Source organism: Notolepis coatsorum (genome assembly GCF_963971535.1).
Source record: "Notolepis coatsorum genome assembly, chromosome: 4".
NCBI classification, from domain to species: Eukaryota; Metazoa; Chordata; class Actinopteri; order Aulopiformes; family Paralepididae; genus Notolepis; species Notolepis coatsorum.
Window position 1 is genome coordinate 53,955,865 of NC_140168.1, and position 22,928 is coordinate 53,978,792.

The window sequence follows — 22,928 nt, forward strand, 5'->3', positions numbered from 1 at the left end:
TGCCCCCCGTCGGCTCGTTGGCGATCTTCCTCTTCCTCAGCTTGAACCCTGTGTTGAGGGGAGCGAAGAGGGAACCTAATGAAGTATTGAACATTACCCCCCCCACCAACCGCCCTCGTCTCCACCACCACCACAACACTCATCAAACCTTAGCAACCCCTCTGCAACCCATAGAGCAAAGAACTCGCGTTTCTCCTTCATTTGAACGGAATCTGACGTGCAACTTTCAAAGCACATTATCTCCGCTCCGCAGTCCCAGCGTGGCTTTGATGATGAACCCCCGTAATGTTGCGTTTAACAGGACTGACAGCCCATTAGACTATACCCCTGAAAGTTGAGGGAAATCACCGCTTCCCACGTAATGAACATTATGGTTCTCTCCCTCATTACGCCGGGGTTTGATCCGATGTGACTAATGTATGCGCCGATCCATTAACACGACCGGGAGTTTCTTCTTTGCTCTCCTGTTGAGGCTAGTCTTCTGCTGAAGGGCACAGGGGTTAGGGGAATGACTAAAGGCCCAAGAAAAGGATGGGGGGTGGGTAACTCCTGCCCAGCCAAGGTCATCTGCCCTCCCCTAATCCACGGCGCGGCTGCCGCTGCTGCTCAGGCTCGATAAGGGAGGAGCGCTGTAGGAGGGGCCTCCAGCACTAAGGTGGAGATGACTGAATCTCTCCTTTCTCCATTATTTCTCAACTCTCCCCTCCACCCCCCCCCCCCCCCCCTTTATTTAATCAGGAAGGTCAGTTGAAACGTGTACCGCCATGCGTCCGGGGCCCATAGGTGGAGGTTTTATCAAGATATAGGGGGGGGGGGGGGGTAGAGAGAGAAGAAAGATGAGACGAGGGGTGCAGGGAATTCAATTTAATCAGGGATCACTCACTGTCTATCTACCATTATGGACAGTGGGGAGGGATGATGGGCCGCTGTCGGAGTGTGGCCTCGCCGTGCAGGAGGAAGCCTGTGCATGGAGACCATGCAGTGTAAAAGACACCACAGGGCATTATGAACCCAGGCTAGTAAAGCTTCTCAATGGGAACGCACTAAAACCAATACTGGTGTCCAATATCGCGGATCATAGCAGGCTAAACCAGGATAATGGTGTTGGGGAATTTCCTCTTTAATAAAATACCAAGACAGAGACCTGCATCTATCGCATAATAAATCAAAGCAAGACGACACGATACCTCTTGCTTTTTTATCTTTTATAGCGGTAGTGTCACTAACTCACTCACTCATGGTTAGCCACTCTGCCCCTAGTGGCGGCTCACATGCAGAGCAGTTTGTGTAAGATCAGTTCATCCATCGATGCCACTGTGTGTCCTTGTTTGAGACACACACAGGTACATGTGAGATCTCTCGAAAGGAGAAACTAGGATTGTATTTATATATATCATCTTTGTTCAATAACTCCAAATTAATGGAACCTATACTACCTTTACGGTAGATTGCAGGTCAGATTGGTATCTTAAAGTTTACAGCTTAGATTTGGAAAAAGTGGTATCGATTGGCGCATCTCAGCACTAAAGGCAGAATCTGTAATGCCATCAAACAGCGACCTCTAGACAAAAGAGCCCTGTTTGGTACTGCACTCTGTTAAACAAATTTATATTGCATGACCACACCTCAAGCTATACATAATATACTGTATATTGTAACGTCCCCAGGCCCGGCCCTTGCTGGGCCGGTTATGAGAATAACATTGGACATTTCCTCCCTCCTGACATTGGTCCCCTACCTCCCTCTAGTGGCCAGAGTAGCCTGATGGTGCAGGCGGCCATCTTGTTATGGTTCAAAATAATAGACTTGATTTCTACTTATTTATTATCTTGGGCCATCCCTGTCTTTGTTTGATGTCGTCTCCCTGTCTGGTTGTTGTGTTTGGTATTGCTTTTGGTGTCTAGTTTGGGATTCTATGTTTTGGCCTGGCCCTGCCAGGTGTTGATCGTTGTAATTAGTGTTGGTATTTAAGTGTGGGTTTGTCATCACTTCCTTGTGGCGTCATTGTCTCCAGTACCCTCCTTGTTACCCTCACTTTCCTCCGTGTTCCCTTGCCCGTCGTGCCTCTCCCGTGCCTTGCTTCATGTCCTTAAGTGTTGTAAGTAGTTTATGTATTCCGTTTTTGTACCTCTTTGTTTTCCCGTGTCCTTCAGTGTTGTTTTGTATTAGAGCCAGCTCGGCTGAGCCTTTGTATGTTCCGTTTTGTATTATTTCGTCGTCCAAGTAAAGCCTATTTATATTCCCTGTTACCCTGCTGTCTCTGCCTCCTCTCTTCCCGATCTGCAATTGTGTTCTCACCTTAGTTAGCACCCCCAATCCTAACAGTATATAGCCATAATATATGATTCCCTGATAGAGGAAGTGAGGTAACTGAAGCAGACATCCCATTAAGAGCACTGTTTCTTATTACTGAAAACACATCCCATATTATGGGATGCCATCTGCATTCCTGTGGGCAGCCATTCCAAACTGTGACAAACGTTCAGCGAACTAAACACGACCGAAATCACAGCCTACTGATGCTCTTCTCTCGCTGTCCCAGTGATAAAAAAAGATTTAGTGCCGGCGAGGAAAGCGTTTGAGTCCACATATCTCGGGTTTAATGACAGCGAGGCAGGGTACACACACACACACACACACACACACACACACGCACACACTCACACTCGAGTGTGTCTGTGTGCTTGTACATGACATACAGTATAGGAGACAGGGAGAGGAGAGGAGGGCGAGCAAACAGGCGAGTGGGAGCGAATTAATCCATCATTAAGATGCATGGGGGAGATTTTTCCAGCCATCCCTTTCATTTGTGGCGCTTCATTAGGGGAGAGTCAATATGCATTAGTCATGGAGGAGGCTGCTGTTCCAGGGGTAATTAAGGGTTGAGCCAGCGAGCATGTCAGACCCTGCTGATGGACTATAGCACCGACTGTCACATACCACCTAACAATGAAGGAGAGACAATGAAATTGCATTGACACGTCCTCCACCCCGAAGATCAACCTATATACCAGCCACTATACTATACTAACCCTGTAGCATCCACTATATTATACTAACCCTATACCATCCACTATATTATACTAACCCTATACCATACATACTATACTATACTAACCCTATACCATCCACTATATTATACTAACCCTGTAGCATCCACTATATTGTACTAACCCCATACCATCCACTATACTATACTAACCCTATACCATCCACTATACTAATCCTATACCATCCACTATATTATACTAACCTTATACCATCCACTATACTATACTAACCCTCTATCATCCACTATACTAACCCAATACCATCCACTATACTATACTAACCTTATACCATCCACTATACTATACTAACCTTATACCATCTGATATACTATACTGACCCTGTAGCATCCACTATACTATACTAACCTTATACCATCCACTATACTATACTAACCCTATACCATCCACTATACTATATTAACCTTATACCATCCACTATACTATACTAACCCTATACCATCCACTATACTATATTAACCCTATACCATCCACTATACTAATCCTATACCATCCACTATACTATACTAACCTTATACCATCCACTATATTATACTAACCTTATACCATCCACTATACTATACTAACCCTGTAGCATCCACTATACTAATCTTATACCATCCACTATACTACTAACCCTATACCATCCACTATACTATACTAACCCTATACCATCCACTATACTATACTAACCTTATACCATCCACTATACTATACTAACCTTATACCATCCGATATACTATACTAACCCTGTAGCATCCACTATACTATACTAACCCTATACCATCCACTGTACTATACTAACCTTATACCATCCACTATACTATACTAACCCTGTACCATCCACTATACTATATATATATATCAATATACTATATATACAATATATGTCTGCACATCTGTCTGACTGGAGATCTGTCTGTCTATGTGGAAATCTATCTTTCTAAATAATTGCATTTCTGTTTCTGTCTTTGTTTCTGACTTTTTGGATAGAACACATATTTACCTATGGGAATCCATTTCTGAGACGGTAACGATGGCTTGGTTTGTCCAAATGTATTGAGTTTTGACCACGGCTGTAACCCACTCAATGTACTGCCACGCAAGCATGGAGAGATTGCAAAGAAAATCAATAGCAACAGTCAATAGTGTCATAACTCAATGATTTGGATGAGTTCAACCCAAAACAAAGATGGCTCCCACTAGGGCTGGTGGTGTTCAACAGGCTCAATACCGTTAAGATGTTCAATGGTGCTTGGTATGTAAATAATGAAGTAAGATGATTGATGCAAATATTTCATTTCAGGACAGTACGGCCGGCTTGGGATGTGAATAGAGCAATAAGTCAAACGTTCAGCCACTTAAATGGAATGACTTCTATCATTTTCAGACGGTAGCTGATCATTTGCATACAAGTGATGTTTTTGTCAAAATGAAGATTTTTTGGTTTTTGCTTTTCATCATGCTCTACTGAAACTATACAGTATGTGGGCTCCCATAAGCAATTTGTCTTGGAATTTAATATATACATGTCATACAACACATATTCCAGTGTATTCAAGAGTTTGGCTCACCACAAAGGGTTTTCTTTTATTTTTTTAACTATTCAAAATGTTAATAACTATTATACAAACAGCTCATCTGGCTGCTCAGACTATTTCTCAGGATTTTGGGGGAGGTGTCAGATCACGATTGATTGACAGCTCCCTTTCCTCTCAAGTGCCATTTTATTTTTCCATTCAATCACTAAAACATTTAGCTATAAACGATAGGTTATGTAGATAACCTAGTTATATTAGTATTGGCTGAGCGTCCCGCTCTGAGCCTTACGAGATACTTCTATCTCCTGTGATACTTAATGTATCTCCCACGAATAAAAAACACATGCACCCCACCTGTATGGGGCCCCGCCCCTTACGGTGGCACCACCCATATAACCATGACTCTGGTCATGAAACACCCTTCCTCGCCAAAACCCGTCCCAGGAAAAGATCCCTCAAGAGGGAACTCAGGGCCGCGCAGAGCGGGACGCTCAGCCAATACTAATATAACTAGGTTATCTACATAACCTATCGTTATATATCGTATTTGCATCGCGTCCCGCTCTGAGCCTTACGAGATAATGGGGAAGAGCGGGCGCGAGACCCGACAGATGTACCCCCTGAGGACCCGTAAGCCCACATCAAGGGGTGCGGGGAGCCCTGTCACCCCATCCTCCCTAATGAAGGGGGGGCGCAGTCAACTCCACCTGAATGCGAACAAGAGGGAAACTAGAACCCCTTGAACACACCGTACAGGCGGAACCACGTGTGACTCAACACACTGTGGCCCATACCCATACACTCCTGCTACCCGACCAAAGGACGGGAAGCAGGAAAGGCCACAGACCCCAGAACCGCCTGGGAGACAGAACCCCCGGTCATGTCCATGAGGAAAAACCTTACAAAGGAGCCCGGGGAGGACCATGAAGCTGCAGCATAGATGGCCTACACCGAGGCCCCACCCAGGAGAGCGGCAGAGGCAGCCACCCCACGAGTGGAGTGCGCCCTGACGCCCCCAGGGGGATCCTGCCCAGCCAAGGTGTAGCAGCGGGTAACACCCTCGCACAACCAATGGGACAGGCGCTGCTCCGACAGTGCCTTACCAGCACGAGCCCCACCGTAACAGACAAAAAACTGGACGGTAACCCTGAAATCCTGAGTACGGCTGAGGTAAATCCCCAAGCACGGACTGGACATGACAGGTGAAGGCCCGCATCTAACTCACTAGTGTGAGGAGGAGGACGAAACGCCTGAACCACAATATCCCGGGAGCGGAAGGAACTCCGGATATTCTTAGGCACGAAAGCAAGATCAGGTCGCAGAGTGACACCGCAATCGGTCCGAAAAGACAGGCACTCTGGACGTACCGAGAGAGCACAGAGCTCACCTACGCGTTTAGCGGAAGTGACAGCCAGAAGGAACGCGGTCCTGAAGGACAGCTGTCCCCACGGCGCCTGCTCGAGCGGCTCAAACGGGGCCAAGGACAACCGACCGAGGACCAATTGAAGATCCCAAGTCGGAGCCAAGGAGCGTTGCACCGGCTTAACGCGTCGAGCGCCAAGCAGGAAACGCTTCACAAGAGGGTGGCTGAACAAGACATCCCCTCAAACCCCTCATGATAGGAGGATATAGCTGCTGCATATACCCTCACCGTCGAAGCCGACAGTCTATCAAGGAGAGACTGGAGGTAACCAAGGACAGCATCCAGGGGGCAGGAGACTGAGTCCCGGCCCCCCGCCTTACACCACACTTGGAACATACGTCATCTGCCCGCGTAAGCGCGACAGTGGAGGGAGCATGCGCATTCCAGATGGTAACACCATCAGGATCAAGAATCTGCGCCCCTCAACGTACCCGTCCCAACAACTGACCTAACAGATGTATGGGGAAGAATCCCTGGCGGCACGGCATCGGCCCCAGACCTGCCTGGCCATGTCCAGACACAATCCTCACCCGTCAGGATGAGGGCCGCCCCGCGACAGTACACCTGCACCCACATTCTCCCTGCCGGGGATGTGGGGAGCCCTCAGGCCGCGCAGATGGAGGACGCCCATAGCCAGCCGCCCGCCGCCTGGTGCAGACAGGGGGAGCGTACCCCTCCCTGTCTGTCGATACACGACACTGACGTCGTATCGTCCGTCCTGATCAACACCATTTGTGGACCAGAAGGACCGCTTTCAACACCAACACATTGAACGTAGCGCAGACCGGGCAGCATGGTTTGCCAGCTGCCCCCTACTGCGTTGGCCCGACGCATCACCAGCGAGGGAGGCGTCGGTGAAAATGCGACGTGAGACAGCGCCGTAACCGTCCTAGGTTGACAACACGCTCTGAGATGGATGCCCATAGCCCTCCAACCGTTGACTGGGAAGAGGAATACTCTACATCCAGTCTACAGCAACCCCAGGCTGGTAGAGACCTGCCTGGTATGAGACCTGACGATCCACCTTGACCGCGAAGGACCAGAACGTCATCAGGGCAGAACACTCCGTAACCCCGGACGACGCAGAGGCCCCAGTGCGGCCTCCACGCACTTGGTGAAGATGCGGGGAGCCAGAGAAAACCGAACGGCAGCCTCTGGTACTCATACGCTAACCCTGCAAAGGAAGCGTAGGTAAGCCCTAGGATGGAAGATCGGGGATGCGCATACGCATCCTACAGGTCTATGGAGGAGAACCAGACCCCCACCTGACAGTGTTCAACAGGTAGGAGACGATCCAAAAAATGCTGAACCTTCCCATGGGACAGGTCCAGCCTGGGTCTTACACCCCTCCCTCCCTCCCGACTTCTCGGGCTGAGAACACCGGGAGGAGAACGCCACGACGATGGCTTGCTTCGTCCACAGAGATTGGATCTCGTTGACCAGAGCTGTCCCTGCTGGAGACCCCGACAACAGGGTCTGTACCAAACCTGAAAACGGGTGGGGTTGTGTAAACACAAGTCCCCGCCTCACCGTTCTCTCCATCTACCTCGACATATGGTACTGCCGTAGTCATATGTGACGACACTCCCAACGCACCCGCCGTCACGTGGCGCAGGTCCGCCAGGAACTGTAGATAGTTGGCCCGGTCCCCCCGCTGTGCGTAGACAACCCCGGAACCGTGCGAGGAGCGCGTTCCGTGTCGGAACACCTGACCCTGACACACCCACGAGGCAATCGCACCCAAGGGGGAACCCCGACAGAAAGGGCCGATCTGATACGGGGGGCTTCCGATGAAAAAAGCCCCCCCACTGAACACCCCTCCAGAACATGCTGAAGGAGTTGTTCTGCAGCCGGACATGCAAGGTGTAAGGCCCCCATGGGTTCCTACACACCGTAGCCCTGCAGTGATATTACTACCACCCCAAACCATGTGAGCTGCGACCACTTGCCAATATTTCAGGAGTGGGAGGCACCAACATGATACCTGGCCTGGTGAAGGCGAGGCCGGGGAAGCCCGCACTGTGTGCCTCAAAAGGTTTCGAGCCCCCCTGCTGACAACACTTAAGTTGACAGACGTAACACCAGGCTCAACCAACACAGTTCAAGGTGTGGGAGCCGCTTGACAGCACAACATTCTCACGGACAGACCCAGGCTCAGCCATCAACTGGGTGTCAGCCCCTGTCCCCATGAGAAGCGGAAAAAAAGGGGGGCCGCCCGCGCATCAACGAAGGCACGCGGCCCGCAGCCAAAGGAAACAATCAGAGCCCACTTCTTCCGCTGGTGTTGGGAAAGGGAGTGATCGGAGAGCGGGCTGCTCGCGGCAGGACGGTGACGGCTTGTTTGTTCAAGCCGAACCCATCCTACATGGCCGATCCCTCGGCCGCCAAGGCTGTCGGCCTTGTGGACACCTGTCGAATCAACGCCCAGGATACCTCTGGCGGGGGGAAAAACATGGCCGCCTGTCGAGGACCCCGTCATCGCCGCTGACGAGGCCGTGCTCTCTCTTCTTCTGGCTGCGCGGTGTGAGGCGGTGTAGGGCCTAGGACAATACCGCCCGCGCTCCAGCAGAAGACCAAAATCCCCTGCGGAGAGGGGAACCCTGAGCGGTTATAGCTTGCGGCTGGGTCAAAGCTAATAACGTCAACAACCTCGCGCGATGTGTCGACGTCGGCTGGCCCTCAAGGCCCCTCCACCAGACACCATTTTTTTAATAGAAAAAACCAGCAATTCGAACACAGTTCTAATCGTTGCCAATTCCATACCGTGGCGGTACAAGCCTTAACAGCCCACCAGCCACTCGCCAGGCCGACCCACCCATGGTGCCGGCCGGGCGGGGCATTGTTTCAATATATCAAAAACAAAGGACTGACGTTAACATGGAGCACCAGTGGTGATTGCAAACAGCACCCTCCACTGTGGTGTGCACCATGAAAGGGTTAAATGAATAAAAGAGCTAAACCACAAAAAACTGTAGAATGAGCAAACCCATACACACAAAGTTTAAGGGGAGACGGACCAGACCCGTCTTCATTCAAAATAGTCACAACAGAACACCAGCCCTAGTTTAGCCCATTTACCAAAAAAGGTAAACAAAGCCCCCCCCCCGCACTACTCCCCCAGTATACCGATTGACCGTCAGTATGAATGGTTTGAGAGGAGAGAAAGCTGTAGCAAGACAGACCTTCTCATAGCAGAGTGACAAAACGAAACAATAGCCCCCTACACAGGGCCGCCCCAGGAGGTGGGGGGCCTCGCGTCTAAAAACGCACAGGGCCTCACATTTCTCCCAGGCGGCCCTGCCCTTATACTACTGCAGCCTAACGCCAGGCAATGTGGGACCCAAGACAACAATTGCCTGTGCACAGACACGCAACATGTTTATCATGTCGGCTGGACCCATAGCCCCACTACCCGACGCCAACCCAGATGGGAACACCGTTCAAAAAACCCCGCCGGAACACAAGATAAAATACCTGGCTAGGAACCTAGCCACGACCTACCCCGTTGTCAACCCATTTACCCGAAAAAGGTAAATAGAACTCAAAAAGCCCCACAACAGCTACTGACTGACCTTCATTGATGAACCGGGCAAGAGGCGGGAGAGTGACAACATCTCACGGCGGAGACATTAAAAGAGCATAGCAATTAGCAGTAGTAATAGCATGCGGCAGTAGCGATAGCATGTAGCATAGCTTCAGATGTTTTAGCAGCACGCCCAAGACAGCTTGGAAACCGTTCCCTGCAGAGAACGTTCACCAAACCATCCTGCCCCCGGCGCCAACACACAACATGGTTGTGTTAACAAAACAAACCAGCATTACTAACACTAATACCCATGCCTGAAGACACAGGGCCTACCTGAGTACAAGCTGACCCGACAGCCAGCCTTGTACAGCTGAACCTCGATGTGCAGTCATCAAACGAGGAACATCAACACAGGCCCGTCGTGTCGCCAAAAACATGCGTCGAAGATGCCAGGGGCCAGCAACCTCCGGTAAGCTTCCAACATTATTAATCTTCCTTAATCTTTTCATTCCGCTAGTCTCGTATGGTGCACGCATCCAATACGCTGGGACGAAAACAGAGGAAGGGTGTTTCATGACCAGAGTCATGGTTATATGGGTGGTGCCACCGTAAGGGGCGGGGCCCCATACAGGTGGGGTGCATGTGTTTTTTATTCGTGGGAGATACATTAAGTATCACAGGAGATAGAAGTATCTCGTAAGGCTCAGAGCGGGACGCGATGCAAATACGATATATAACCAAATCACTGGACCCTACTTGGTTAGAAAGCTTGACTAATTGACTAACTAGCAAACTAGGTTAGACCACCCAAATCTTTGTTCTTGTTTAACTATACCTCCCGGAGTATGGTGCTAATTGTTTTAGTATTTTCCATTCACATGCATGAAACAGTTAGAATTAGCTTGGAGCTACTATGAATTCTGGGAGAACCATGCTAATGTGCTCTAGTTTTTATATGGGGAGGGGTTACCCTAAGGATGGCTCCAGTGTGTCAGCGAGCTACAATTTCAGGCCCAAAAAATCTCTCTCTCTCTCTCTCTCTCTCTCTCTCTCTCTCTCTCTCTCTCTCTCTCTCTCTCTCTCTCTCTCTCTCTCTCTCTCTCTCTCTCTCTCTCTCTCTCTCTCTCTCTCTCTCTCTCTATATATATATATATATATATAAAATTGTGAAAAACTGTTTAACAGTCTAACTCCACAATTCAGTACTACATAGTTCACAGTATTTCCATGTGTTTTCAGCAACTATTCTCTAACAATTTCCGGTAGCACTTTATAATAACACCCTGTTATAATACATTTATAAGGTATTTGTAGATAATGAACTAATCATGAACAAACCATTTATATACATTCATAAATTATTATTAAATAATTTATAACTATATTTGTATAACATTTACAAAGTATTTATAACGCATTAGTGGATAATGAACTAATCATGAACAAACCATTTATATACATTCATAAATGATTATTAAATCATTTATAACTATATTTGTATAACATTTACAGATTAGTTCTACATTATTTATAACTCATTATCAACATTGTTTGTACTTGATTTGTTCATCATTAAATAATGTTGTTTAATGTGTAGTAACACATTTGTAGATGCTTTGAAAAATGGATATGAAAAAACGACTATACTGTATCTCCATTTATTTGTTCATGTTCAACAAATGATTTGTTAAGACATTCATAAAACATCTATAAATCATTTGCAGATGCTATTGTGTGCCCTAATCTGAAGTGAAGCCTATTCATCATTAACAAATGTCTAATACAGTTAATTATTTGTTTACTTTTTCATCACCTGTTACAAATGTTGTAGACAGCTTTCGGATACACCCTTCTTTGTGACATCAAACAGTGACAGAATTAGGACTAAAGATAAATGCAATTTTATTAACATATAAAATACAGTGCATGACATATAGTGTAAATGGGGGGGCACTAGGACCCAGGAGTACCCTGGCCAGGTATTGAAGAGTATCTAGAGAGGAAGTCTCACGCGAGTGAGACTTGACATCACGTGTGTTGCCGTCTGTTTGAATGGAAGCACGATACATGCAGAACCAAGTTATCCGTGCTGCTCCTGCCCCACGCTTTTAATAAGGTATGAGCAGGTTAAACACCTTTTTTGTTTGTAAATCTATTCCATCATTTCCGACCTACAAACAACTCTTATATTGTGTAGACGTACTTGATGTGGTGGGCGCTAACGTTACATTTGTTCCTAATGTGTGCTCAGTGCTCAGTATATTGCGGTATGTGATGATGACACGACACACAAGAGTAATAATTATTTGTATTTTCAGACTGTATAGCCTGAAAATATAGCCTGAAAATACAAATAATTATTACTCTTGTGTGTCGTGTCATCATCACACGTGACGTCAAGTCTCCTCTCTAGATACTCTTCAATACCTGGCCAGGGTACTCCTGGGTCCTAGTGCCCCCCCATGTTACACTATATGTCATGCACATGTATTTTATATGTTAATAAAATTGCATTTATCTTTAGTCCTAATTCTGTCACTGTTTGATGTCACAAAGAAGGGTGTATCCGAAAGCTGTCGACAACATTTGTAACAGGTGATGAAAAAGTAAACAAATAATTAACTGTATTAGACATTTGTTAATGATGAATAGGCTTCACTTCAGATTATGGCACACAATAGCATCTGCAAATTATTTTAGATGTTTTATGAATGTCTTAACAAATCATTTGTTGAACATGAACAAATAAATGGAGGTACAGTATAGTCGTTTTTTCATATCCATTTTTCAAAGCGTCTACAAATCTGTTACTACACATTAAACAACATTATTTAATGATGAACAAATCAAGTACAAACAATCTTGATAATGAGTTATAAGTAATGTAACTAATTTGTAAATGTTATACAAATATAGTTATAAATGATTTAATAGTAATTTACAAATGTATATAAATGATTTGTTCATGATTAGTTCATTATCTACAAATACCTTATAAATGTATTATAACAGGGTGTTATTATAAAGTGCTACCCAATTTCCTTGAAAACGGATGACACGGTGGAACACTGTTGCCTCACAGCAAGAAGGTCCTGGGTTCAAACCCCAGTAGGAGTTTGACCAGCAGGGGGCCTTTCTGAGTGGAGTGTGCATGTTCTCCCCATGTTTGTGTGGGTTTCCTCCCACACCAAAAGACATGCATGCTAGGTTTCCTGTCATTACCCTTGACCAAGGTACCGGCATTACAACTGGACTTGGTCCCCGGGCACCGTACTGTGTGTGGCTGCCCACTGCTCCTAAATAGTTAGGATGGGTCAAATGTAGAGGACGAATTCCCCCAAGGGGATTAATAAAAGTTAAGGTACAGTGAAGGTAACCGGAATCCCTTTGAACAACGTGTTGGTATTGCTTGAAGTGGAAGTAGTAGTGGATATTGTGTATGTAGACATTGTGTAGTGTTAAGTAGTAAGTATATTGTGTTTTGTTTATTTGTTTTCTCTTTTTCCACTTTTGTTAGATATAGTAAGTATAGGGTATTTTGTTTTATGTTACTTTCACTTTTCACCTTTTTTTTGTAAAACTATATCACTTCTGCACTTTTGGGAGGCGGGAAATAAAAACCCACCAACGAGATCCTTCCGACTACGCCTGTTTATGAGAGATTCAAAGGAGTTCGAGAGAGGACCCCATCACAAAGCTCAAAACATGGTCTGGTGACACTTAATAGTAGAGCAACAATAAAATGTATTACTGGATAGCTGTCATACAGTACTATTTCCAACAGTGAATACAATTCGACATTTGTCCACAAAGACTAACATGACACGACTAAGACTAACGTAACATGACTAAGACTAACGTGACACAACTGAGACTAACACAACACGACTAAGACTAACATGACACGACTAAGACTAACATGACACGACTAAGACTAACGTAACATGACTAAGACTAACATGACACGACTAAGACTAACGTAACATGACTAAGACTAACATGACACGATTAAGACTGACGTGACACAGACTAAGACTAACATGACACGACTAAGACTAACATGACACGACTAAGACTAACGTAACATGACTAAGACTAACGTGACACAACTGAGACTAACACAACACGACTAAGACTAACATGACACGACTAAGACTAACGTAACACGACTAAGACTAACATGACATGACTAAGACTAACGTAACACGACTAAGACTAACATGACATGACTAAGACTAACGTAACATGACTAAGACTAACGTGACACAACTGAGAATAACGTGACACGACTAAGTCTAACGGGACACGACCAAGACTAACATGACACGATTAAGACTGACGTGACACAGACTAAGGCTAATGTGACACGGACTAAGACTAACGCGACACGACTAAGACTAACGTGACACAGACTAAGACTAACATGACACGACTAAGTCAGAACAACCTACCTTTCTTGGCTGCCTGGTCTTGGCAGTTCTCGAAGGTGCAGGGCCCCCAGGCGCTCCAGGAGGATACGTCACATTCCACAGGACAGGTGATGTGGCAAAGCTGGGTGGTGTTGGGGGCGATGCCCAGACACAGATTACTGTCCACCGGTCGCGAGGCTGCAGAGACACAGTGTCAAAGAAGTGTCAAGTGTCATATTTGAAGAATGGTCTGTTGTAAACTGCAGCCATGTGTGTGTGTTTATGTGTGTGTGTGTGTGTGTGTGTGTGTGTGTGTGTGTGTGTGTGTGTGTGTGTGTGTGTGTGTGTGTGTGTGTGTGTGTGTGTGTGTGTGTGTGTGTGCAGGGCCGCCTCAGGGGGTGTGCGAGCAGTGCGGTCGCACAGGGCCTCGCGGGAAGGGGGGCCTCGCAAAAAAAACCTTTTTCATCACAGACCTAAAATCTAGTTTTACTTATATGCTTATATATTTCACATTAGCCACGTTTGTAGAATGTGTCTGACTTGTTCCTGGCTCTGCGGCTCTGCAGATACACTATTGGAGCTCTGAGGCTCTGCAGCAGATATACTATTGGTTTCAATGAGGGGAGGGGTTACAGGTAAGGTACAGTCGGCCGGCGTGCATCTGACTATTTCGCGCGTGCAGCATTGGAGGTTATGCCAGCCAAGACGAAGAGGACGGTCGTTCGGCAGATGGACTGAAGATGAAAGTTGTTGCATGTTAGAAAGTTCAGTCAGGCTAGCCATGTCGGCTTAGCTAAAGGCAGGGACAGCTACTTAGCTTTAGCTATCGAGTGCTAACGTGTGGTTCAGTCGGGATAGCCATGTCGGCTAGTAGCTTAACTAAAGGCTAACTAGCGTTAGCTAATGCTAGCTATCGAGTGCTAACGTGTGGTTCAGTCGGGCTAGCCATGTCGGCTAGTAGCTTAGCTAAAGGCTAACTAGCGTTAGCTAACGCTAGCTAACTAGGCATGGCAACAACCAGGACCACCTGAAGCTTTTTAAGAAGGAGGTGATGAACTACAGACAGACGAGGCACGAGAACGTGGTCCTCTTCATGGTGGCCTACATGGCTCCACCCCACCTGGCCATCATCACCAGGTTAGAGAGGGGAAAACAAACGCACGTCACAAATGATGGATTCAGTTCACCTCCAATACCTGTTATTATCCTTGTCACATTTTCACCTCTCTCTCGCTCTCTCTCTTTCTTTTTCTCCCTCTTTCTCCCCCTCTCTCTCTCTCTCTCTCTCTCTCTCTCTCTCTCTCTCTCTCTCTCTCTCTCTCTCTCTCTCTCTCTCTCTCTCTCTCTCTCTCAATTCAATTCAAATGGGCTTTATTGACATGGGAAACATACGTTTACATTGCCAAAGCCAAACAAAACAATCAAACAGATAAAACAAAAGAAATCAGTACATTACAGAAGGAATTTCTTGTACAGTCTTTATGGTGGTTGTATTCCGTTGGATGTCCTTTTCTTGTCACAGCAGCTCACAAATCTGGCTGCTGTGTTTGCACATTCTTGTATTTCTCCCAGTAGGTATGGGAGTTTTGAGTTATTGTCCATGTTTTCAAAGTCTCTTTGGGTGTTTGCAATTTGTGGGAAGTATGTCTCTGATGTCTTGGTATAGTGGGCAGGTTGTTAAGAAGTGGAGCTCGGTTTCCACCTCATCTTGTGTGCAGTGGGTGCATAGTCTGTCTTCGCTTGGGAGCCAGGTCTGCCTATGGCGGCCTTTCTCGATGGCTAGGCTGTGCTCGCTGAGTCTGTACCTAGTCCTGTGTTCTGAGCTGTGTGCTGAGCTGTGTTCTGCATGTGTTCTGTGTTCTGAGCTGTGTTCTGAGATGTGTTCTGAGCTGTGTTCTGTGTTCTGAGCTGTGTTCTGAGCTGTGTGCTGAGCTGTGTTCTGTGTTCTGAGCTGTGTTCTGAGCTGTGTGCTGAGCTGTGTTCTGCATGTGTTCTGTGTTCTGAGGTGTCCTGTGTTCTGAGCTGTGTTCTGAGCTGTGTGCTGAGCTGTGTTCTGTGCTGTGTTCTGCATGTGTTATGTGTTCTGAGCTGTGTTCTGAGCTGTGTTCTGTGCTGTGTTCTGAGATGTGTTCTGTGTTCTGAGCTGTGTTCTGAGCTGTGTTCTGTGCTGTGTTCTGAGATGTGTTCTATGTTCTGAGCTGTGTTCTAAGCTGTGTTGTGTTCTGAGCTGTGTTCTGAGCTTATATAGTGCTTTTACTAACTATATTATATTTCTCTCTCCTCTGGTCAGGGGCATTGCCGGCTCTGTGCAGCGATAACACTGTATATTGACTGTAGAACGGGAGCTCTCTCTCGCTCTCTCTCTCTCTCTCTCTCTCTCTCTCTCTCTTGCTATATGTTGACTGTATCATGATCAGCCTCGGGCAACACTATTATTTAAGAATATGTTGACTGTATGAAAAAAAAAATGATATAATTGTTTTTACCTTTAGGGGGGGGGGGCCTCGCGTTTAAATCTCGCACAGGGCCTTGCATTTCTCCCAGGCGGCCCTGTGTGTGTGTGTGTGTGTGTGTGTGTGTGTGTGTGTGTGTGTGTGTGTGTGTGTGTGTGTGTGTGTGTGTGTGTGTGTGTGTGTGTGTGTGTGTGTGTGTGCGTGTGTGTGTGTGTGTGTGTTGATTTTCAAAGGACTAAAACGGCACAAAAAAAAGAAAAAAAAGTAACAAATACATGACTGGAATTTGAGTTAAAAGAAGTCGTCTCCAAACACGTGAGCAGCGACTCAAAGCTAAACATCTGAAGCGCTTTCTTGTCTTCACACGCCCCACGCCCCATGCTCCCCAGTCGCCGATCCTTTCAATTCTAAATCAAAGGGAGCGAAAATGCAAACAGTTTAACCTTTTCTTTTTCCTCTCCCTTCCCATCTCCCGTCAAACGAACCCAACTTTTAAACAAAGAAAGCTTTTTGTTTGTGTTTTTTTGCCTGCCTTCCGTCCCCACACAGCAGGTCAGCCTTCAGCCGCCGCTCTGGGTAGAATATGAAGCTGTAGGTGACTCGCTGCAAGGTCACAGCACTGATGAATCATTCCCACTGCGCCATGACAGGACTCAGCCTCATTCACATGCAAATTGCTTCCACTTGGCCAAAGGTGTGTCCTTTAATAGTGTCTTAAAAAAAGAAAAAGTGTGCGTGTGTGTGTGTGTGTGAGTTTGTGCATCTGCTTGCGTACAATGACGAGTCAACATTGAGTGACGTTAAGTTATGAGCTGCCATTATTCAGTATCTAACATGTGTTGGGAAAAAAAGGGTCCTGGCTTCCAACGATTCAAATTTTTTTCTCCATTCACTCTGACTACGCCAACGCTAGAGTAGCTGAATAGATGCAATCGAGGCATACAAACTGAACGCTTGCACTGGGAGGCATTAAAAATTATTTCTACGTATGCCGCTGTGCTAGCCAGATGTTAAATCCGCGTTACCTGTTGATAACACTAACGACTCCAGATGTTTACACGTCACACTAAACTGAACCCTTCGCCAAAAGCACTTTTTCATCTAAATAGTTTTTATACCAGTAGCACATGTTCAGTATTTTATACTTTTGGTAGACGACTGCCTCACTGTTGACTCCTCCACCTCCTCTTCCTTCAGTACGAAGGCTTTAACAAAGGTTGATTAATGAACATCTCCTTGCTGGCTGACCTTGATCAGGTGGCACGTCTCTCTCTCTCTCTCCTGCCAGATGGTCTAGTCTTCCCCCACACTGGGGTTCCAGGGGCCAAATTAGGAGCTTACACAAGCCCCCCCCCCCCCCCCCCGCCTCAGACACCTCACCAGCATCATCAGTAACTCTACACTCCCAGTATATACCTGCTGCACCAGGGGAGGAGCTACACTCCCAGTATATACCTGCTGCACCAGGGGAGGAGCTACACTCCCAGTATATAGCTGCTGCACCAGGGGAGGAGCTACACTCCCAGTATATACCTGCTGCACCAGGGGAGGAACTACACTCCCAGTATATACCTGCTGCACCAGGGGAGGAGCTACACTCCCAGTATATACATGCTGCACCAGGGGAGGAGCTACACTCCCAGTATATAGCTGCTGCACCAGGGGAGGAGCTACACTCCCAGTATATACATGCTGCACCAGGGGAGGAGCTACACTCCCAGTATATACCTGCTGCACAAGGGGAGGAGCTACACTCCCAGTATATACCTGCTGCACCAGGGGAGGAGCTACACTCCCAGTATATAGCTGCTGCACCATGGGAGGAGCTACACTCCCAGTATATAGCTGCTGCACCAGGGGAGGAGCTACACTCCCAGTATATAGCTGCTGCACCAGGGGAGGAGCTACACTCCCAGTATATACATGCTGCACCAGGGGAGGAGCTACACTCCCAGTATATAGCTGCTGCACCAGGGGAGGAGCTACACTCCCAGTATATACATGCTGCACCAGGGGAGGAGCTACACTCCCAGTATATACCTGCTGCACAAGGGGAGGAGCTACACTCCCAGTATATACCTGCTGCACCAGGGGAGGAGCTACACTCCCAGTATATAGCTGCTGCACCAGGGGAGGAGCTACACTCCCAGTATATAGCTGCTGCACCAGGGGAGGAGCTACACTCCCAGTATATAGCTGCTGCACCAGGGGAGGAGCTACACTCCCAGTATATAGCTGCTGCACCAGGGGAGGAGCTACACTCCCAGTATATACCTGCTGCACCAGGGGAGGAGCTACACTCCCAGTATATAGCTGCTGCACCAGGGGAGGAGCTACACTCCCAGTATATACCTGCTGCACCAGGGGAGGAGCTACACTCCCAGTATATAGCTGCTGCACCAGGGGAGGAGCTACACTCCCAGTATATACATGCTGCACCAGGGGAGGAACTACACTCCCAGTATATAGCTGCTGCACCAGGGGAGGAGCTACACTCCCAGTATATACCTGCTGCACCAGGGGAGGAGCTACACTCCCAGTATATACATGCTGCGCCAGGGGAGGAGCTATACTCCCAGTATATACCTGCTGCACAAGGGGAGGAGCTACACTCCCAGTATATACCTGCTGCATCAGGGGAGGAGCTACACTCCCAGTATATAGCTGCTGCACCAGGGGAGGAGCTACACTCCCAGTATATAGCTGCTGCACCAGGGGAGGAGCTACACTCCCAGTATATACCTGCTGCACCATGGGAGGAGCTACACTCCCAGTATATAGCTGCTGCACCAGGGGAGGAGCTACACTCCCAGTATATACCTGCTGCACCAGGGGAGGAGCTACACTCCCAGTATATAGCTGCTGCACCAGGGGAGGAGCTACACTCCCAGTATATACATGCTGCACCAGGGGAGGAGCTACACTCCCAGTATATACCTGCTGCACAAGGGGAGGAGCTACACTCCCAGTATATACCTGCTGCACCAGGGGAGGAGCTACACTCCCAGTATATAGCTGCTGCACCAGGGGAGGAGCTACACTCCCAGTATATACCTGCTGCACCAGGGGAGGAACTACACTCCCAGTATATACCTGCTGCACCAGGGGAGGAGCTACACTCCCAGTATATACATGCTGCACCAGGGGAGGAGCTACACTCCCAGTATATAGCTGCTGCACCAGGGGAGGAGCTACACTCCCAGTATATACATGCTGCACCAGGGGAGGAGCTACACGCCCAGTATATACCTGCTGCACAAGGGGAGGAGCTACACTCCCAGTATATACCTGCTGCACCAGGGGAGGAGCTACACTCCCAGTATATAGCTGCTGCACCAGGGGAGGAGCTACACTCCCAGTATATAGCTGCTGCACCAGGGGAGGAGCTACACTCCCAGTATATAGCTGCTGCACCAGGGGAGGAGCTACACTCCCAGTATATAGCTGCTGCACCAGGGGAGGAGCTACACTCCCAGTATATACCTGCTGCACCAGGGGAGGAGCTACACTCCCAGTATATAGCTGCTGCACCAGGGGAGGAGCTACACTCCCAGTATATACCTGCTGCACCAGGGGAGGAACTACACTCCCAGTATATACCTGCTGCACCAGGGGAGGAGCTACACTCCCAGTATATACATGCTGCACCAGGGGAGGAGCTACACTCCCAGTATATACCTGCTGCACCAGGGGAGGAGCTACACTCCCAGTATATACATGCTGCACCAGGGGAGGAGCTACACTCCCAGTATATAGCTGCTGCACCAGGGGAGGAGCTACACTCCCAGTATATACATGCTGCACCAGGGGAGGAGCTACACTCCCAGTATATACCTGCTGCACAAGGGGAGGAGCTACACTCCCAGTATATACCTGCTGCACCAGGGGAGGAGCTACACTCCCAGTATATAGCTGCTGCACCAGGGGAGGAGCTACACTCCCAGTATATAGCTGCTGCACCAGGGGAGGAGCTACACTCCCAGTATATACCTGCTGCACCAGGGGAGGAGCTACACTCCCAGTATATACCTGCTGCACCAGGGGAGGAGCTACACTCCCAGTATATAGCTGCTGCAACAGGGGAGGAGCTACACTCCCAGTATATAGCTGCTGCACCAGGGGAGGAGCTACACTCCCAGTATATACCTGCTGCACCAGGGGAGGAGCTACACTCCCAGTATATAGCTGCTGCACCAGGGGAGGAGCTACACTCCCAGTATATACCTGCTGCACCAGGGGAGGAGCTACACTCCCAGTATATAGCTGCTGCACCAGGGGAGGAGCTACACTCCCAGTATATACATGCTGCACCAGGGGAGGAACTACACTCCCAGTATATAGCTGCTGCACCAGGGGAGGAGCTACACTCCCAGTATATACCTGCTGCACCAGGGGAGGAGCTACACTCCCAGTATATACATGCTGCACCAGGGGAGGAGCTATACTCCCAGTATATACCTGCTGCACCAGGGGAGGAACTACACTCCCAGTATATAGCTGCTGCACCAGGGGAGGAGCTACACTCCCAGTATATACCTGCTGCACCAGGGGAGGAGCTACACTCCCAGTATATACATGCTGCACCAGGGGAGGAGCTATACTCCCAGTATATACCTGCTGCACAAGGGGAGGAGCTACACTCCCAGTATATACCTGCTGCACCAGGGGAGGAGCTACACTCCCAGTATATAGCTGCTGCACCAGGGGAGGAGCTACACTCCCAGTATATAGCTGCTGCACCAGGGGAGGAGCTACACTCCCAGTATATACCTGCTGCACCATGGGAGGAGCTACACTCCCAGTATATAGCTGCTGCACCAGGGGAGGAGCTACACTCCCAGTATATACCTGCTGCACCAGGGGAGGAGCTACACTCCCAGTATATAGCTGCTGCACCAGGGGAGGAGCTACACTCCCAGTATATACATGCTGCACCAGGGGAGGAGCTACACTCCCAGTATATACCTGCTGCACAAGGGGAGGAGCTACACTCCCAGTATATACCTGCTGCACCAGGGGAGGAGCTACACTCCCAGTATATAGCTGCTGCACCAGGGGAGGAGCTACACTCCCAGTATATACATGCTGCACCAGGGGAGGAGCTACACTCCCAGTATATACCTGCTGCACAAGGGGAGGAGCTACACTCCCAGTATATAGCTGCTGCACCAGGGGAGGAGCTACACTCCCAGTATATAGCTGCTGCACCAGGGGAGGAGCTACACTCCCAGTATATAGCTGCTGCACCAGGGGAGGAGCTACACTCCCAGTATATACCTGCTGCACCAGGGGAGGAACTACACTCCCAGTATATACCTGCTGCACCAGGGGAGGAGCTACACTCCCAGTATATACATGCTGCACCAGGGGAGGAGCTACACTCCCAGTATATAGCTGCTGCACCAGGGGAGGAGCTACACTCCCAGTATATACATGCTGCACCAGGGGAGGAGCTACACTCCCAGTATATACCTGCTGCACAAGGGGAGGAGCTACACTCCCAGTATATACCTGCTGCACCAGGGGAGGAGCTACACTCCCAGTATATAGCTGCTGCACCAGGGGAGGAGCTACACTCCCAGTATATAGCTGCTGCACCAGGGGAGGAGCTACACTCCCAGTATATAGCTGCTGCACCAGGGGAGGAACTACACTCCCAGTATATACCTGCTGCACCAGGGGAGGAGCTACACTCCCAGTATATACCTGCTGCACCAGGGGAGGAGCTACACTCCCAGTATATACCTGCTGCACCAGGGGAGGAGCTACACTCCCAGTATATACCTGCTGCACCAGGGGAGGAGCTACACTCCCAGTATATAGCTGCTGCACCAGGGGAGGAGCTACACTCCCAGTATATACCTGCTGCACCAGGGGAGGAGCTACACTCCCAGTATATAGCTGCTGCACCAGGGGAGGAGCTACACTCCCAGTATATACCTGCTGCACCAGGGGAGGAGCTACACTCCCAGTATATACATGCTGCACCAGGGGAGGAACTACACTCCCAGTATATACCTGCTGCACCAGGGGAGGAGCTACACTCCCAGTATATACATGCTGCACCAGGGGAGGAGCTACACTCCCAGTATATAGCTGCTGCACCAGGGGAGGAGCTACACTCCCAGTATATACATGCTGCACCAGGGGAGGAGCTACACTCCCAGTATATACCTGCTGCACAAGGGGAGGAGCTACACTCCCAGTATATACCTGCTGCACCAGGGGAGGAGCTACACTCCCAGTATATAGCTGCTGCACCAGGGGAGGAGCTACACTCCCAGTATATAGCTGCTGCACCAGGGGAGGAGCTACACTCCCAGTATATAGCTGCTGCACCAGGGGAGGAGCTACACTCCCAGTATATAGCTGCTGCACCAGGGGAGGAGCTACACTCCCAGTATATACCTGCTGCACCAGGGGAGGAGCTACACTCCCAGTATATAGCTGCTGCACCAGGGGAGGAGCTACACTCCCAGTATATACCTGCTGCACCAGGGGAGGAGCTACACTCCCAGTATATAGCTGC

General features: G+C 48.6%; 1 protein-coding gene across 1 annotated transcript in view; it reads right to left on the reverse strand.

The window, feature by feature from the left end:
- The window catches only part of thsd7aa (thrombospondin, type I, domain containing 7Aa), a gene marked incomplete at its 5' end in the record, with an annotated part of 247,207 nt that overhangs the window by 86,921 nt on the left and 137,358 nt on the right, over positions 1-22,928 (reverse strand). Inside the window, 3 exon segments of the mRNA XM_084311946.1 lie at positions 1-48; positions 13,989-14,139; positions 14,141-14,144. The exon segment at positions 1-48 is cut by the window's left edge and continues 156 nt beyond it. Coding sequence (XP_084168072.1) covers positions 1-48; positions 13,989-14,139; positions 14,141-14,144 — 203 coding nt within the window.